Source organism: Vombatus ursinus, unplaced genomic scaffold (assembly GCF_900497805.2).
Source record: "Vombatus ursinus unplaced genomic scaffold, bare-nosed wombat genome assembly UNPS02010980.1, whole genome shotgun sequence".
In the NCBI taxonomy this organism is placed as follows: Eukaryota; Metazoa; Chordata; class Mammalia; order Diprotodontia; family Vombatidae; genus Vombatus; species Vombatus ursinus.
This window is the reverse complement of record NW_020950758.1, coordinates 6,777,275-6,796,813: the sequence shown is the minus strand read 5'-3', so window position 1 is coordinate 6,796,813 and position 19,539 is coordinate 6,777,275. Positions and strand designations below refer to the sequence as shown.

The window sequence follows — 19,539 nt, the reverse complement described above, 5'->3', positions numbered from 1 at the left end:
ACCATCTATTTCACCTACCTCTCTCCCAAAGGAAAAAGCACTCATTCCAAGAAAGAACAACTCAAAGAAATGAGTGATGCAGCTCCACCTTTAGTGACCCCCTGTCATCCATGAGATAAAGTCCAAACTCCTCAGGCTGCCATTCAAGGCCCTCTGTAATCTGACTTCAATCCCCACTTCCAGGCTAATGTTCTACATTAGATTCTTCACAGGAAAGCTTTGCTTCATCCAGGCTGGTCTACCAACCTTTGCTGGGTTTGTGGTTTTCTAGCCTTTCTTCCTTGTTCCTGCCTTTTTCCACACCTTCTCCCCAACCTTTATCAATCCTACTTCCATTCAATTCAATTTTTCAAGCTTTATAAATGGTGCCCAGGACATACAAGGCCCTATACTGGGATGAAAAGTAATACCTCCTGACCCTCAAGGAGTTTAATGTTTGGGGGAAGAAAAGGAGAGGGAGATGAATACCAAAAAGTTCAATACCGATGACCATAATGGGGCCAAAGGCCTCTTCCTTCTTTAAGTCCTCTCTGATCACTTCAGCCCATTAATCCCTAATCCCTGTTGCTGACAGATGGATCTGAGGACTTAGAGCTGGAGGAGACCTCAAGGGTCATGTGATTCAACTGATTCATTTTACACGGCTTAGAGAATTAATGCAATGGCCCCTAATCCATTGAGTCCAACTTGGCGAGATTGTACAATGCGACAAACAAGTACAAGGACCAACGCGGTATTTCACATTTGTTCCTTACAAACTTGGAGGAGTTCCATGTGCCTCCAACGCTCTGCACTAATGGGCAATCCAGACAAAAATCCGACCCTCTCTTATCTTGTTAAGTCTTTTCACAGGTCTCTTACCTCTCCCTTTCCTCACCCTACCAGCTATACAGACAGGTGTGTGGTTTAGTAAGCCTTGTCTGACCCACATCAAGTAGCATCAGGCTTTTTTCTTTTACTGTCTCTCACTATCTCTTCCTTCACCCCGTCTCACACGAAAAGATGGTCCTGTTTACCAAGGCAAAGCCCTCTACACGCACAGGAGAGGACACATCCCGTCCTCTCTTGCAGATTGCTCCACTACCATCTTCACTCTTTTACTTACCTTCTGTGATTCAATTTGTCCCTGTCTCCTGCCACTTCCCTACTCCTTACACATATGTTCACATCTCAGCAATCCTCAAAAAACTCTGACTTGACGTGTCTATCCTTGGTCTCTATGGTCCAATATTTTTCCTCCCTTTCAGGACTAAAGTCCTTGAGAAGGTAATCTACAAACGGTGTCTCCATTTCCTTTCCTCTCATCCTCTTAATTGACTAAAGCCTAGCTGTTTCTTCTTGTCCTCCTCCTCCTTCTCCTCCTCCTCCTTCTCCCCCTCCTCTTTCTCCCCCTCCCCTTCCCCTTTCCCTCTCTTCCCCCCCCTTCTTCTTTTCCTCCTCCTGTTCCTCTTCCTCCTTTTGATTCTGGTTGTTAAGACTCCTAAATAATTTTCTTGGGGCAGCTAGGTGGAGCAGTGGATAGAGCACTTGCCGTGGAGTCAGGAGGACCTGAGTTCAAATCTGGAATCAGATGCATAACATTTACTAGCTGTGTGACTCTGGGCAAGTCACTTAACCCCAACTGCTTCACCAATAATAATAATAATAATAATAATAAAAAATTTCTTTCTTTTTCATTCTTAATATTTTATTTTTTTCCCAATTTCATATAAAAACAATTTTAACAATTTTTTTTAAATTTTGAGTTCCAAATTCTCTCCTTCCTTCTTTCCTTTCCTCTCTACCTAAGATGGTAAGCAATTTGATATGGATTACACATGTACAGTCATGCAAAATATTTCAATATTAGTCATGCTGTGAAAGAAAACACAGTTTAAAAAAAAGGAAAAGAAAGAAAGCTTAAAAAGTATTCTTTGATATGCATTCAAATTCCATCAGTTCCTTCTCTAGGAATGGATAGTATTTTTCCTCACAAGTCCTTCAGAATTGTCTTGGATCAAATATATTGCCGAGAATAGCTAAGTCATTCACAGCTGATTGCTGTACAATATTACTGTTACTGTGTGTAATGTTTTCCTGGTTCTGCTCACTTCACTTTGCATCAGTTAATGTAACAGGTTTTTCTGACGGCATCCTGCTCATCATTTGTTATAGCACAGTAGTATTCTATCACAATTATATATAACAACTTGCTCAGCCATTCCCCAATTTATGGACATCCTCTCAATTACCAATTCTTTGCCTGTTACAAATATTTTTGTACATATAGTCCTTTTCCTTTTTGTTTTTTGTCTCTTTGAGATACAGAACTAATAGTGGTATTACTGGGTCAAAGGGTATGTATGGTTTTATAGCATAGGTCTAAATGACTCTACAGAATGGTTGAATCAGTTTACAAGTCCGCCAACAGAGCATTAGTGTCTCAATTTCCACACTTCCCCTCTGATATTCGTCATTTTCCTTTTCTGTCATATTAGCAAATCTGATAGGTGTAGGGTATAAAGTCTGGCTTCTGACATCATTGTTCAAAAAAAATTGCTCTCTCCAAAGTTACCAATGATTTATCTGTCTTCCAATTTGGCAAGATTTTTTTTAAAATTGTATAATGTTTTATTTGTTATAGTCAACCAACAATCTGCCTTCTCACTCTCCCACCCTAACTGTCCCTCCCATCCCCCAACTGAGAACACAAGAAAAACAAAATCTATTGCAAACATGTATAGACAATCAAAATAACTTTCTGCACTGGCCATATCTAAAACATATATTTGTCTCATTCTGAATCCTTCACCTCTCTTATCAGAGGGTGGGCATCACCTCTGGTATCCCAGTTGTTCATTACATTGATAAGAGTTCAGTACAATAGTATCTCATCATTTTTATATACCATAACTTGTTCATCCATTCCCCAGTTTATAAGCATTCCTTCAGAGTTCCACTCTTTGCCACTTTAAAAGAGCTATAAATATTTTTGTATATCCTTAGAGTTTTCTTTGCTTAGGACTAATTGCTTCCTTCACCTACCCCTTGATCTTCCTCCCTTCTAGTTTGTGTTAATGCCAATATCTAAAGCTTTTTTCACATTTCAAGTCCATCAGAAGTAAACTGAGTTGTTTGTACCCTTCTGCATTTTAGCAAGTTCTTTTACATAATTTAAAGGAATAACTTTTGAAGTGCAAATTCATAACACACCACATCAGGAATCGCATGTTCACTTCAAATGCATTTGGTTCAAGTGTACTCAAATTTTCTTCTACACCTTGGGAAACAAGTTTTGCAACAGATCTAGCACTGCAGCATCTTTACTAATATGTTACATGGTACAGTTTCCAGAGAGACCAGTTAAGTGTGGTTTCTTTCACCCTTGTTTCATAAAAATAAATTAACAATCAGAATAATTTTCAAGAAACAAAGTTGTTTTCTAAAAGCCGTAGGAACAGGAAAGAAACATTACATCTTATCTGTATAAACATGAACACTTACACTTAAAGCAAGACACACCACAGGTAAATCCAAATATTCAAAAGTTATGTAAAAATGAACAAGAGTTGCATGTTTATTCCTATTGCTTCAAAAGTCAAGAGTTAAAACTACATGATAATGATGGTGTAGCACAGTCTGCTGGTCCAATTTAAGAGTTCAACGTCCTTTATATTTTTAGCATTTGGCCCACTGATGTCCAATATCCAAGATATTAAGTCAAAAAAAAAAAAAGGAAATAAGGCCAAAGACTTCATATAACAAAGCACAAGGATGTTCTACTAGAAGCTGCTATGCTCCCTTGGCTAAGGCAGAAATTGACATTTTGGAAGCAGAGAAATGACACCATCCAATAATCCCAGCAGTGAGAAAAGCTCCCACCATTTTCTGCAAAGCTGGAAGTTAGGATCATTGAAAGAAGGCAATAATATTCAAGTACAACAGTGACCTAACCAAATGAGACATTCATCATACTCATCAAGTTTAACAGACAAACTATTCCTAAACATTCAATTGCACTGATCCCATATACCCATTCAAACTGATTTTTTACCAGCCAGTAACCATATGACTCCAAAGGCTAGACAGAAAACCACTGGTCTTGCCAAACCAATTTCATTCATGATGATGCCAGCTGCTACTTTTAATAAATGCAATACTGTTAGTGTTTTCTGCCAGACATGATCAAAATTGATTCCTAATTCTACTAATAAAGGTGGCTCATCCTCTAAGTTGTTTCCATAAAATGACTGTGGTGTAGATGGAGTGTATGCCTATGTTGGCTGGAAAATATGTCTATATAAGGCTGCTGTGATTTCTTCTTGTCTGGAGGGACAGATCTGCCTTGTGGTCATAGCCATCTACTGTTTACTATATGGTCCCCCTCCAGTATAACCATAAGACTGCTGTGTTTGGTCATCAATGCTGTAACTGATCTGGTAGATATCTGTATTAAGGCTGTCAGACCCTGACATTGCGAATAATCCTGTGTGGCAGCAGCTCCAATGGCCTTAAAATCCCCAAGATCACCAAGTTACAACAGAAACGCTCTCATGCCTCGTCTAATTAGATTGACTCTGTGACCCCTGATGACAATAAGGTCCAGAGGGACATATGTATCTTCTCACCATATTTGAATGTAAGCAGTTTATCCTTGTTTAGTCCCTTATCATTGTACATTCATGTTTGCCTTTTTATGTTTCTCTTAACTCCTATGTTGGCACTTCCAAGTTTCTACACAGCTCTGGTCTTTTCATGAGGAATACTTGGAAGTCCTCTACTTCATTAAAGATCCAACTTCCACACTGTAGCAATTATATTCAGTTTTCCTGAATAAGTTATTCTTGGCTATAAGCTCTGGAATATGGTATTGCAAGTTCTTTTCTGCTTTATGGTTGTGGCTGGTCAATAGTGTGTGATTCTGACTATGGCTCCTTAGTATTTGAAGTCTTTCTTTCTGGCTGCTTGCAGTATTTTCCTTTGATGTAGAAACTCTGGATTTTGGCCGTGATGTCCCTAGGAGTTTTCACTTTGGAGAAAGTAAAATGGTAGATTTCAAAAGGTAATTGGTAGATTCTTTCTAGTTCCCCTTTGTCCTTTGGATCTAAAATATCTGAGTAGTTTTTTTTTTTTTATGATTTCTGAAAATACAACACACAGGCTCTTTTTTTTAGCCATAGTATTTAGATAGTTCAATGATTCTTAATTTTTTTTTCTCCTATATCTGTTTTCTAGGTCCATTTTTATTTTTATTTTATTTGCTTTGAGACAACTTATATTTTCTTGTATTTATTTTTTCAGTCTTTTGACTTGGGTTTAATAGTTCCTGTTGTCTCAAGAAATCATTGGCTTCTATTTGGTCCATTCTAATTTTCAAGGATTGCTTAGATAAGGTTTTGTACCACTTGTTCCAAGCTACAAATTCCCTTTCCAATTCTTTCTTCCAGAGTTCTCATTTCTTTTCCATTTTCCCCTCAAGTGCTCTTATTTCATTTGTAGAAAAAAAAATTAACTTAAAAAAAAACCTTGCTTCATCTCTTCCAAGAATTCTTATTGAATTTTGCTCAAGTTGTGTTTTTCTCTAAGGATATGCCTGTAGATGTTTTGGAATCATTCCCTTCTTTTGGCTTTGTACCTTGAGCTTCCCTGCCACCGTAATAGCTCTTTGTAGTTGAATTCTTTTTTTTTTCTTTTTTCCTAATTCTTCCGGCCTGCTTCCGGACTTCAGATGCAATTCTAGGGCTTGGCTCTGTGAGAAAGTCTCAGCTAGTCCTCTTGCTCCTTTCTTGGGGTGCTGAGAATTGTTATTTCAGGATCTCAGGGACAAGCTGGGGTCCCGCCGCTTTCAGTGCTCCCAAAGTGGTCTGATCTGGGGCACAATCTGATTGCTGCCCCACCTGAGCTCTGCAAGTTCCTGACCTGGGTCTAGGTCTAAGTACCAGCAGAAAACTATTAGACTCAGCCTCTATCAGCCAACTGGAAAGCTCTGTTGGCTCAGAATGACATAACTGTGGAATCCCCTTCGGTCTAGAATTCCTACCCAGGTTATTCCTCCGTAGGCATCAAACTGAGCTAGAAGCTGGAAGTGATTCCCTTCTCTGTATCTGGAGTCTAAGCCACACTGCTGCTGCTGGCTTCTGAAATTCTTCCTCATACACCATTCAGGGCCTCCCTAGCAGAAAACATCACCTTTGCATGCAGGTCATTTCAGTCCACGCTGGCTTTGTGACTCAGAATTGAGGGGATGGTGAAAAAGCTGGCAGTTTGTTATTGTCCCCATTGCCCCAGCATAGATCTGGGGATAGCCTAGTATGGATCAAGAACATTCTTTCGCCCTAGTGCACAGCTTCTCTCTGCTAATGACTTCTCAATCACCAAATCCAGTGACTCTTTCTCACTCCTCTTGACCTCGGACTTCTCTGCAGTTTGGACACTGTGGGTCACTCTCTCCTTGTTCTTCTCTTCTCTCTGGGTTTTCAGGACCCCTCTCTCCTGTGTGGTTGCTCCCTCTAGGTCTCCTTTGCTTGTTCTTCATTAAGATCTTTTGCAACCCTTCTTAATGCTCTTTTCTAGGCCCTTGTCTCTCTTTACACCACTGTGCTTGGTAATCTCATCAGTTCACATGTATTCAATTATCATATCTACGCTAATGACTCTCATTATCTACTTATCCAGCCTTGACCTCTCTTCTGAGCTCCAGTCTTCCATCTCCAACTGCCTACTACGCATCTCAAACTGGATGTCCCTCAGAAATCTTAAACTCAGCAAGGCCAAAACTGAATTATCTCTCCTCCAAAACCTTCTCCCCTTCTTAACGTTCCAAACACTGCCCCAGTCATTCAGCACTGCAACCTAGGAATCATGTTTGTCTCTCCCTTTCTTGCTTCTCCTCTCCAAGGGCAGCTTGTGCCCTGGCATGTCCCATCCCCAGCTCAATAAGCGCTGGTGGCTGGCCTTGACAACCTAATCTCTTTCTCCTCTTCCAGTATTCTTACACCGTATGCCACCTCCCACACATGCTAAGATCCAGTAACTCTGGCCTCCTTGCTCTTTTCCTTTCCAGGCTGCATGGACTCCTGAGTCTCTGGACTTTTTCTACTAGGCCACAGGAACCTCTTCACTCTACCGTTTGCCCTGTGGCCTCTTTCTCTGATTGGCTGATTCTGCTCAGTCCTTCCATTTTAAGGAGAATATCCAGTCCCATCTTTGTTACTCTCCAGTCTGCCCCCCTTACTCCAAACTTTTTCTACAATTCTACAGTAGTCTCTTCACCCTGGAAGTTCACTTAGTGATAGAAGTCCCTGTAAGGTAGCATTATTTCCCACTGAATCATCTTTTCTTTTTTTTTAAATTCACAATCAATAAGCACAAAAAATCTTAAATTATCTTCATCTTTTATTTTATTGTGATACACAAAGATTTGGGCTAGTGTTCATTATTGCTTGCAGAAGAAATCATTACTGATGCCCTCACTCTCTACACACATGACCCGCACCAAGATCTGGTGTGGATGAGACAGCAGGCTTCTACGTTGGTAGTCACTAATGTTCTCTCAGACACCTTTCTCTGTATTAATAAGACTTGACATGGGTTTCCATGCCTTTGGTATCTTTCACTCCTCCACAGATAACTGGTACATCGGCCCTTCAACACACTTACAATTCTATAGTCACCAGCCAGGATGTCCTCCACATCATCCTGGTCACATCACCCATATTTGTTCCATTTCAGGTGTTTTACCCATCCCTGATACCTCCAGGATGAAATATAAAATCCTGTAGCCTTTAAAGTCCTTGCTACCTTGTCTTCTTCCTACCTTTCCAGGCTTCTTTTGCCCGACTCACTTCCATTCACTCTGCCCTGTCTGTCAGCACTAGCTTATGGGCTGTTTTCCACACAGGACCCTCCACCTCCCATCTCCCAGGCCTGAAATGTTCTTTCCTTTCCTGTCTGTCTCTACTTCTCTGGCTCCTTTGAAGACTCAGCTCAAAGACCACCTCTTCCAGGAAACCTTGCCCACTTGTCTAGGGAATAGCCTCTTCCTCTGAAATTATCTCCCACCTGCTTTGAATAAATCTTACTTGTACCTGGTTATTTACATGTTTCCTCCCCATCAGACTGGGAGCCCCTCACAGGCAGGGGATGTTTTTACTTTTCTTTGTATTTACGGCACTTAGCACAGTACCTGCCACAGGATAAGTATTTAACTGATGCTTCTTCCATTCGGGAGCAGGGGATGGACAGTGCAAGATGAGAAAAGAGAAGGAAAGACTGCAAATGAAAAATTTACACACATGCTCAGCAAAAGTTGGGCATAGGAAAGCAAGGCAATGTTATGTTAAATTTGATAAATATTTTTAAATTATGGGTGGTACTTTAACAGAAATTTCATATACGACTCTCTTTTTTGCTTATTCTTTGTATAGGAGAATGTCCATATTTGTTGACGTATATTAGTTGCATAATTTAAAAAAAAAGTTTAAACAAAGGAGGGGGGCAGAGGTCCCAGGGGCCCTGCGATGGTGCTAACAGAGCCGTGCCACGTGTTTCCAGGGATTGCCGCAGCTACAATGTACCTGGGGAATAAAGACTTGCCATTCTCAGATACACAACTCCGAGTGGCTTTTGACGGGGACGCTCTCCTTTTCTCCGATGACTTTGAACAGAACGTCAACACACCAGAACCAAACAAGACTTCTCAGCAAGACCCATTTAGTAAGGACAAACCTCTTGCCCAGGTACAGTAAACAAGTCTTTCCTACACACCAAATGTCAGCGGTAGAATGAATGATCTAATGAATCAATCTAATCCTAACCCTTCGTTTTGCTGGTAGGGGAAGTGATTCAATTCGACCACGTCCCTGTTCATGGGTCATGCCGGAGCTCCTCTCTGATACCTCCCTTTCAATGCTGATAAAATTACACAATTCCAACATTTTAAAAGGAAGCTCTGTGACCCTCAAGGCCAACGCGTACCCTGAAAAAAATCCTCTCTGTAACATCCCAGAGAAAAGGTCACTGAGCTGTTCAGCTCAGTTATGCTTGAAGGCCTCCAGAGAAGGGGAACCACTGCCTTTTGGGTCAGCCCATTAGGAAGTTTAACCTGATGTCCAGCTGCCATCTGTCCCCTAGCAATGGCCCCTCTTTGCTCCTGGTGCTTCCCTCTGGAAACACAGAATAAGTCTGGCCCCACTTCCATGTGAAAGCCTTTCAAAACAGAGGAGATTTCGAAGGTGCTTCTCAAGCTGTTCTTCTCCAGGTTCAACACACCAAGTTCCTTCAACTGACCTGTATATAGCATGAACAGAAGGACCTCCAAAACTTTTCTTCTTCCTTATTTACTTTTACCATCTGTAAAAAGTATTTTTTTACTTTACTAGATCTTAATGTTACTTACAACTGATTTTATTTTAAACTTTATTTTTACTAGTCCCTTTTACATTTTTTCAGTTACTTTCTTTTGCCTTATCCATACCCTTTGATTCAGAAATCCCAGTGCTAGGCATTTACCTCAAGAAGGGAAAGACAGAAATAAAGATTCTATATAGATCAAAAAATTTATAGTAGCAGTAAACAACTGGAAAGAAAGTAGATGGCCACCTACTGGAAAATGGATAAACCCATTGCGGTATGTGAAAGCAATGAAAATATCACTAAAATCTAAGGAAGGATGACTGAAGAATTCAGAGAAACATTGGGAGCCTTATATGAACTGATAAAAAGTGAAGCAAATGGAACCAAGAAAACAATATACACAGTGCCTATGGCCATGGAAATGGAAGAACAACCACAGCAATGGCAACGATAGCCATGGCAACACAAAACAGGAACGAACACTGCATCATCACAGAGCCCAGACCTGGACCCTCCAGAGAGACAGCAGCAAGAGTCCTGCGGATGGGGAACGAAACACTGTCAGACTGAGTAATGAGCTGGTAGTTCTGCTAAACTAATCTCTCTCTGTCTCTCTCTCTCTCTGTCTGTCTGTCTCTCTCTCCTTCCTCATCTCTGTCTCCGTTCTATCTCTGTCTCTGTCTCTCCCTCTCTGTCTCTCTCTCTGTCTGTCTGTCTCTCTCTCCTTCCTCATCTCTGTCTCCATTCTATCTCTGTCTCTGTCTCTCTCTCTGTCTCTCTCTCTGTCTGTCTGTCTCTCTCTCCTTCCTCATCTCTGTCTCCGTTCTATCTCTGTCTCTGTCTCTCTCTCTGTCTCTCTCTCTCTGTCTGTCTGTCTCTCTCTCCTTCCTCATCTCTGTCTCCGTTCTATCTCTGTCTCTGTCTCTCTCTCTCTGTCTTTCTCTCCCTCTCTCTCCCCCTTCCTTTATTTCTTTCTCCCTGTTACAAGAAATGGCTTTCTGGGAAGGAAAGAAGAAGGCATATATTGGAAAGTCAATATGTTTTTGAAAACAAGTACAGATAAAAACACACCATTTTTATCTCCCCTCAGTCCATGCTGCTGTCCTCCTCAGTCTCATACTTGTAGGCTGTCCTGTGGGACTCCTCCTGCTTGTCTGCCCCTGGAATCTTATAGAGTAGACGTCCCCTCAGTTGATGCAGATGCTGGCCCATCTCTGCCAGTTCATCCTGTGTGACTTTGCCTATAGGCCCTCCTATAACCACTCCACAGGGGCTTTCTTTGCTGTCTTGTGATGTCATGATGTCACCTTTTCATAGTACCTGTGAGTTCCTTGAAGATCAAGTCCCACTTTATACCTAAGGTGCCTGTTTCAAATCCTCATCTGGATGAGGAAGTGAACCCTGGATTCTCAGAGGCTGAGCCCACTGAAGGCAAGCTCAAACAGGCTCCTGGATCAACACTTCAGGGACCACTAGGGCACAGGCATTCCCTCCACGAGCCTGGATCCTGCCCCATCCACAAGGTTCTGTCAACGGCCCTGGAGCTCATTTCTCAGGAGTCCCTGCTTTTCTCCTCCCCCACCCAAACCTATCCTCCTCTACATTGACCTATGTACTAAGAATGAGGTGACTCTTCTCTTAATCAAGTATAACACCTTTTCTTGGGCGCCCAGTCGAACCCCATCCCACCTCCAGGAAAACATCTCTTTTACTATCCACCGCCTCCTTCATTCAGCTTTCATGTCTGCTGACTCCTTCTCTGTGGATGGACAGCGAAGCTCTCATGTGGCCCCGTCTTCCTCTCGAGTCTGTTTTTTCATGGCCAAACTCCAGAAAACACGATCTTCTCCTGTTGTCATGACTTCCTCAACAGCCACTCACTTGTCAGCCCTCTCCCTCCTTTGCCATATGGTTACTGACCTTTCCCCTCTATTGAAATTCCTCAGTGAGTTCTTATACTGCTGATCACCCCCTCTACCTGGACATTCTCACTTCTTTTGACACTTCACCTCAATCTCCTTTGCCGAAACATCCTCCAGCTCCCACTCCCCATTAAATGTGGGTGTCCTCCCCCAACATTGTTCTGGGCCCTTTTCTCCTTCTACCCTCCACACCTTCATCATCTCATCAACGATCACCTCCCAAAGCCATACATCTCGCTCTTACTCCTCGTAAGAATTCTCGTCCCATATTTCCAGCTGATTGTACCAGCATCTAAAACTCAACATCAAATACAACATATCATCTTTTTACCTAAACCAATCTGTCCCAACTTCCCTGTATTGTGAAGGGCATTGCCACCTTCCCATGGTCGTTCCAGGCTTCGTCCTCTCCTTCGGTATCCTGTACCATAAGTCTGCAAAATCTGCCTCCTTACCATCTCTCATCTCTGTTCCCTTCACTCCACTCTCACAGATCAAACCTTGTGCCAGACTCTCAGGCACTCTCATCTACATTATTCCAATAGAGCTGGCCTTCTTGCTTCTAGGTTCTTACAAAGAATCAGAAAATGAAAGCATATTAAAGTCAGAAGGGACCACAACTGCCATCTGGTTCAAACCACCCCTGAAAGGAATCTATACTCCCACCTAATTGACAAGTGGTTCTCCTGAACCTGTTTAATGATCCACAATGGGGGGGGAGGGGAACCTCCCTTCTGAAGCAGCCTACTCCACTGCTGGCCATCTCTAATTGTTAGGAAGCCTTCCCCTGCCATGTCCTCTCCACCTGACAACAAGCATCCACTGGTCCCTTTCCAGGCCCATCTATTGCTCCTGGGTCTGTCCACGGCAGTCAATAAACAGACCAAGTCTAATCCTTCCACATGGCAACCATCTTCCATCTGCCTACCTCAACCATCTTATCTTTTCTTCTCCAGGATAAATTCACCCAGTTATGTCCACTGGTCTTCATATGACATGTACTAGAGGTCCTCCTCTAGACACTCTCCAGATTATCAAGGATGTGTTTTTAGTTTTGTTTTTTAAATGAACAGAACACAATACTCCAGATATGGTCTCTTGATCAGGACAGAATAAAGGAATTATTAACTCCTTATTTCTGGAAACCATGCCTCCTCAAATAGACATCCAATTCAAGATATCCAACAAGTCACTGGAGATGGGAGACAAGAAATCAGGAGAAAGATTAAGATGGGATAAATAAAATTGAGAATTATCTGCAGAGATGATTACTGAATCTAAGGGAGCTGACCAAACCACCAAAGGAAATCATAGAGAAATAGAAGAGGGCCCAGGACAGAGTAGGCAGAAGGAGATGGGGCCTGTGCAATTACAGTTAGGTGTTCAGAAACACTGTGAAGGGAGTTTCCTCACTGGGAGCACCTTACACAATAAAATCACAGGTTACAAACAAAATTTAGAAAAGGAAGAGGAAGAAGAAGCATCTTAATATTAGAATCTTGCAACTTTCATTTTGCTCTCAGTTCTGTCCTCCAATGATATAGAACAAGTTGACAGAGGTTCAAAGGCAATTCTCATGTCCTATTTTTCATGTCTTCTAAGCATTATGTAGCAATTCTCATGATCAATTTGTCTTCCTACTAATTTCTTTCAACCAATCTTCTTTCCTTGGCATATTCACCAATCCAGTCATGCTCGTCTAGACCTATTACATCTTGTCACTGCACTTCCAAAAAGTTGGTGCTCAGTATTAAAGTCCTCCACCAGGGCACATTTCTCATCTGGAACACGATGGACATATTCGTACGGCCTATGATTTCAATAGCTTTTCAGGCCTCCATGGTGAACTGCTGGCCCATATTAGGTTTGCAAGCCATTAAAGCTCCCAGATTTCTTCCAAACACTCATGAGATTTTACATTTATCCCTATCTTCTTTTACCATATATTTGGCCCAATATTCTGTCCTGCCAAGATGTTTTTTTGGATTCTGCCTTTCTCATTCAATGAATTAGCTGCCTCTATTTCTCCAACTTTTGTGTCTCCAGCAGATGCCTGAAAAGCTGAAACCCTCTGTCACCTCCACGTTGGGCTTGTGATGTTTCCTGAATGACACATCTATTTCTTCTTTTCATCCCGGTGCTCTCTCACATATCCCAATAACATTGCTATTTCTTTTTCTGCCCCTGTTGATATTCACCTAGATTTTCCTCGGGTTATTTCCCCTCTTTTATTCTGGCATTTCCTCACACAAAGATCTCTACTGAAAAGTGGAATGCTACCCAATGCCCTCCACTTCCACCAGCATCATCCATTTACTTGACACACTCCTTTTGAAAAGAGGTGTGGATCATCATCACCAAGTTCAGCAATGGGCTTCACCTGACCAAGTGTCAGGGACATTTAGGAGGATGTTTGCTGGCTGTGTCCCAAAATCCTGATATCCTTTGCAGACAAATCACCATCATTTCGGAGGTCCAACTTGCGTCCCGGAGTTGGGTCTCATAGCTACCCACGACGTCGACATCTGCATAGACACTTCTCGGGCCAAGGCAAGGCCTGACTCCTCCTTCTCTCTTCTCTGCCCTGCATTCAAGGCACCCTCTTGTTATTTCCGTTCCTCCCTGGCAGCCCTTCACGGGGGCTTCTCAATTCACAATAGTACAACAAGCACATGTCTCCCTCCTCTCCGTTCTGTGTGAAAGCATTCCTGCCAGTCCTGGTTAGGCCAACCTTCATCCTTGGGTTTGAGGCCAGGCACAAAGACCCAGACCCATTCTCAGATGCCATCTTCTTAGAGATGTCCACTTCCCAAATTTTCCATTGCCTGGAATCGGAAGCAAGGGTGCAAACATCGTGTATGTCCCCGAAAGCCTCCATTCTTCCCCAAGACCCCATCATCTTTGGCACTGCTTCCCATATAATGGTGGGTACGGTAGGTACCATGGTGGGTACCATGGCAGCCTTGCTTCTACCAGTAGGATTTGTGCCTACAAGAAGCCCCCTGGCCAGACAGGTCTGGAGGTCTACACACATGCCCAGGTGACAACATGTCTTTGCAGCACTCGGGAAGACGATGAAGAGCTGTGCAGTCACCCCTCAGCAGGCAGTCACCAGCTATCAAGAGTGACTCTGCCTTCTAATCCTCCTGAGGTGATCCCTTCTTATTCAAGGGCTCCTGTGCATCCAAATCACCTTTCCAACCAGAAGATCCGGCTCCAATTCCCTGGGCAGTCTGGCCAGATGCACTCTGTGCCCATGCAAGGACTGCTGTCTTCTTCTGGGTCCCTGGGTGGGAATTCATTCGCTGGGCTAGGCTGGAAGTGGATTCAGGTCTTAGGCACAAAATCCCTGGTGGGGAGGCCTACTTCGGACATGAAGGATCAGGAGGAGCACAGTCCCAGAGAAAGAAGAGGGAAGGGAAGGAAGGAGAGATAGAGAGGAGTCCATGTGCCTGGAATGCAAACTATTATTACAGCCAGAAAGGAGACAGCTGGAAAGCCAGGGTCTGGGGTCTATATATCCCAAGTGGGAGGGAAGGAGTCACAAAGGAAGAGGCAACATTCATCTCTCACAGGGGACTATGGGATCTGGAGGCCATGTCCATGAGGGTCAGTAGTTCTGAGCTTCTTATATATCCTTTTCCTCATCACCATATGAAAGAGGAGATATGGGGGAAATCAAGGCACAGAAAGATCCACAGGCTACCATGAGCCCTGTGTATGTAACCCATGAACAAAAACAAAGTCTGAGATTTGTGTATATCTAGGACTTCCCCGAGTTCTTCCAAATGCTCTTTATCATTACTGTCTGTTCAATTGCCAGGGTCCCTTGAAACAATTCCTAGAAGACTTAGGGCGGCTGCAAAAGAAGTTTTACACCAAGAATGAGAGGCTACTCTGCCCCATCAGGACCTACCTCATCACGGCCAGGAGCGCCGCCACGTCTGGGGCCCGCGTGCTCAAGACACTCCATGCCTGGGGCCTCGAGATCGATGAGGCTCTCTTCCTGGCCGGGGCTCCCAAGGGGCCCATCTTGGCGAAAATACGGCCCCACATCTTCTTTGATGACAACATGTTTCACACCAAGGAAGTGCAGAAGTTTGGAACCATCATAGCCAGCGTACCCTTCCTCAGCTCTCTCAGAGGTAGCCTAAGTCAGGAAGTAGAGAAGAAATAAAAATGGAGCACTACTCACGGGGCCCTGGGGCAAGCTTGCCCAGTTTAGTCACCATCAGAGGGAAGGAAGTAGGAAGACAGAGGAGTGGGGAGAAGAGGGAGGGAGGGGAGAAAGGAGCAGGGACAGAGAGTGACAGAGATCGGGAGAGAGGGGGGAAGAGAGACAGAGACAGAGGTAGAGAGAGACTGAGAAGGTGGAGGGAGAGAGAGAGACAGAGAGATAGAGAGAGACAGAGAGACAGAGAGAAACAGAGAGAGAGAGAAAGAAAGACAATGTGGTGAATGTGGCATGTGGTGTTTTACCTATTAAATAAAAAAGCAGAAGACTCAATACCAGCACCCAGCCTTTTTGAAAAGATGTTACAGTGATGTTTTCATTTATAGCACATACTCAGGAATCATATCCTTGGTTGGACTATTTAGTTACATTTGAATAGTTTCCTATTCTGCTGTCAAATATAATCTATGTACCCAGACAATATTTTTGCAATCAATTTAAGTCTATAATAATGTTCCATTGGACTGAGACCACCCTTGATACCCAGATGTGAAGACTTCCCCTGGCAGACTGGACAGACAACAACAATTTGTTCCAATGGCCATGAAGGTGGCTGAAGCAGGCGCTGTGGAACCCTTAGAGCTTGATTAGACATAGAAGACACCAAGGTCACCCACTGCATCCCAAGCCATCACCAGTCATTCTGACTGTTGTCCTGCCACCAGATTTCAATGATTCTGGAAGAGAGAGTTAGGCTGGCGACTTTGTGCAACTACGCGTCACCTAAATCCAGTTCACAAACAAGTCAAGACATCACCCATGATGTCATTGGTCCTCTTCAAAGAAGGACAACAACAATGACTCCAGAAAAAGCTGCTATGAACACTTTCGTATACATGGGTCCTTCATCTTTGGTCTCTTTGGGTACAGGTAGTGGTACTACTGGGCCAAAGGGTACACATAGTCTAATAATTTGGGGGGCAAGAGTATAGTTCCAAATACAGGCATAAGTAGGTAGGTGGCTGTTGAGCTGAGAAGGAAGGAAGCTGGGGATTCCAGGAGATGGAAGTGAGTCAGGGGAGCATTCCAGGGATGGGAGACATCCTGGGAGAAGGTCGAGTCAGCATACGGTCCATCTCTTCACTGATCTCCTCATAAATCCCTCCTTCTAAATAGAAATGCTACTGATGGAGGCAGCTGGCTAGAAACCTGGACCAGATTCTGGCCCGTAAAGAGAATCTGCCCCTAAAGCAGGATTGAGGGACACCCTGGGGACGTTCTGACCCTTTCAAACGTGCAGATGATTGTGTACCCTGGACTGCAGAAAAGTCGATGTCAAAGAAATCAGGGGACGGGAGGATCCCAGACTCAAAGGGACATAGAGAAGCAGCTCTCTAAAAGGAAATATTGAGGACCCAGGCACGGATGACACAGATGAAACACATCGGGGAGGGGGAGTCTAAAAGAACCAAGAAAGTACAGTTGCATGATGGAGCTCACCGCCTTGTTGTTATAAGTGGACACTCCATCCAAACCCAAGGCTGGTGGCGCAAGGCCTCCAGCAGCTACTTGATCAGAGATGTAGCCTCAGCCTGGGCCAGGAAGGCCTGGTCATCTTGAGCTCATCCAACCTTGGAAAACGGATCCCCAGGCAATGGGAAGGTAGCAGGCAAAGCCTCAACACAACCACAGCACACATAGTGCGTGAAGGCACCTGCACATGGTGACCCAGCCATGTATTTCTGGACCCCTGGATGCTCCCCTGAGTCTCAGTCACCTTATGGTCCAACTGTCACAATCACTGAGGAAGCCCCCTCAGCTCATTAAACCTACTACTACTACTAATACCACTACTACCACCACCACCACCATCATCATCACCATCATTACCACTACTATTACTACTCCTACTATCACTACTAACACCACCACCCCATTAATTACCACTATTACTACTTCTACTACTGCTACCACCATCACCAGCACCACCATTACTACTCCTACTCCTACTATTACTACCACTACTACTACTACTACTACTACTACTACTACTACACACACATACCCCTGCACCTTTATAAAGGTCATACAGCACAACTCAGCTGTGAACATCAGAGATACTACAGTGAAGCAGAAAGATGTCTAGAGCTGAAGATGAGAAGCCTAGGCTCCAATCTTTGTCATTGACTCCATGTGACCTTGGGCAAATCCCGTGAATCCTCAAGGCCTAGGTTTGCAAACCCTCTAAAAGCAAAGGGTCAGACAGGTGTCCTTTGCCAGGGTCTTGCCTCAGCACGGGTTCACAGGGGCTTCACAGCCATTGAGCCAAATGTCTCCATTTTACAGATGAGAAAAATAAAGCTCAGATGGGATAAAGAACTTGACTAAGGTCACTCAGGTCATCAGAGGGGCAGGATTTGAATTCTGATCCTCTGCCATCCTGCCTTTACCCCCCGCCAAACACACTTCCTAAGGTTCCTGAGGCCATCCTGTCCTTCCTGTCCAGAGCCCTATAGACGTCCAGGTTGCAGGAGAGACACCAAGAGTGCCGGAGTGAACCACAGACAGAGGCCCTGAAGCATGGCTGATGGCCATGTAATCTGTGAAATGGGCTGGAGGAAGGTCAGAGGAGGGAAAGGACACACACTCCTGGCTGACTGAGAAGAGAGAAGGGAAGACTCCCCAACTCTGTGCTGTCGTATCTTCTGTCCAGAAGATACTTTCCGGGCTGAGAAGAGGAAAAACCAGCTGAGAGGAACCAGAAAAGAAGGGCACAAAGCCCCTCCCTCGTCACCCCAATGGAGCTCCCCTGACGAGGCCTGTGTGTTCCCCAGGACGGAGAAGCTGTGCAGGCCTAGCAGATGGGACTGCTGAACCTCCATCAGTCATCTCTCACAGGCCTGGGGAAGGGCCTGGGTGCACATCAGTGTCCTGAAGGCTGGAAAGCGGATGCCTCAGCAAAGGTCTGGGCAGGCTTGGCGTGAAGGACACGTGGACAGCTCGGCCTGAACGGCTGCTGTTAACGAAGCGACTCCTCCAACATCAATGCAGAGAACAACCACCCACCAAACAACCAAAGCTCAAGCAGGACTGCAATGAAGAGCCAGGAGAGGGCCGCCCCAAGGAGGAGGAGAAGTGAGGCTGCAGAGAGAGGCCTGGAAGATCAAGGGCTCAACTTCTCCTGTGGGAATCAGCTGCAGAACAGAACGGCCCCTCAGAGCAGGCAGAGGGGTATCCACTGTGCCCTGAGCAAGCCAAAGGTCTATGAGCAAGGACAGGGGGTGAAAGAAAAGGGAGGAATCTTGTCAGGACAGATGGTGAGAGACACAGCCACGGGGAAGGCTTCTCTGGGAGAACAGAGATTCTGGAGGAAGGTGAGGACCTTGCAATGGGTGCCACCCTCAGGGATCTGGGGCTCAGACAGACTACTCATTCTGGCTCAGGAGAGAGGGGATCGTCCAAGCTCCCGGGAGGATGGGAGGGCATGGATGAAGGAGATTTCAAGACAAATGGGGGAGTGAAGGTCAATAAGGAACTTCCCCATCAAGGATACAGGAAAACTGCTACCATGGGACAATATCCTCTCCGTCATTGTAGGAATTGGCATTTATTAGAGAGAGTCATAACAAGAAGGTGGGGTAGGGGAGAAGAGGTAGAGGACAAGAGCTGAAAATACTGGACCTGAAGAGAGACTAAGTAAGTGGAAGGGTCATGAATGAAAGAATTAAGTCTAGAATAGAAAGGGAGGATGAAACGTGATGAAATAAATTGTTTTTAGAAAGAGGCCCATAAAATAAATTGTTAAAACCAACAACCAAAAAAAAAAAAAGTGGCAAGGTCAGAAAGGAAAGTTGGCTGCTTACCTGGAAGGGAAAAAAAAAGAGAAGAATTAAATAACTAGATAAAAGCAAGAAAGGAAAAGGAACTAATAATTTAAGTAAAACTCCAAAACTATGGAAAAGGATAACAGCTGAGAAGGAAACAGGGTCTGAAAGTGGAAGGAAGAGAGTTAGGGGGAATAGGGACAACTTTAAAAAGATTAAGCTAAACTAACAAAAGAAATTCAATACTGTGTTTACAGAGGAAGAGGGGAATACATCCTAATTTGGA

At 44.1% G+C, this 19,539-nt stretch overlaps 1 protein-coding gene and 1 pseudogene across 1 annotated transcript in view; one reads left to right on the top strand and one right to left on the bottom strand.

Annotated features, from left to right (window-relative positions):
• The window catches only part of LOC114038328 (cytosolic 5'-nucleotidase 1A-like), a 34,114-nt gene extending 15,676 nt beyond the window's left edge, over nucleotides 1–18,438 (top strand). The window contains exons 9-11 of the mRNA XM_027855610.1: nucleotides 8,533–8,717; nucleotides 15,079–15,417; nucleotides 18,328–18,438. Of these exons, the coding sequence (XP_027711411.1) occupies nucleotides 8,533–8,717; nucleotides 15,079–15,417; nucleotides 18,328–18,438 (635 nt within the window). The remainder of the gene's footprint in view (nucleotides 1–8,532; nucleotides 8,718–15,078; nucleotides 15,418–18,327) is intronic.
• On the bottom strand, nucleotides 3,700–4,454 carry LOC114038337 (annotated as a pseudogene).
• Nucleotides 18,439–19,539: the final 1,101 nt, after the last annotated feature.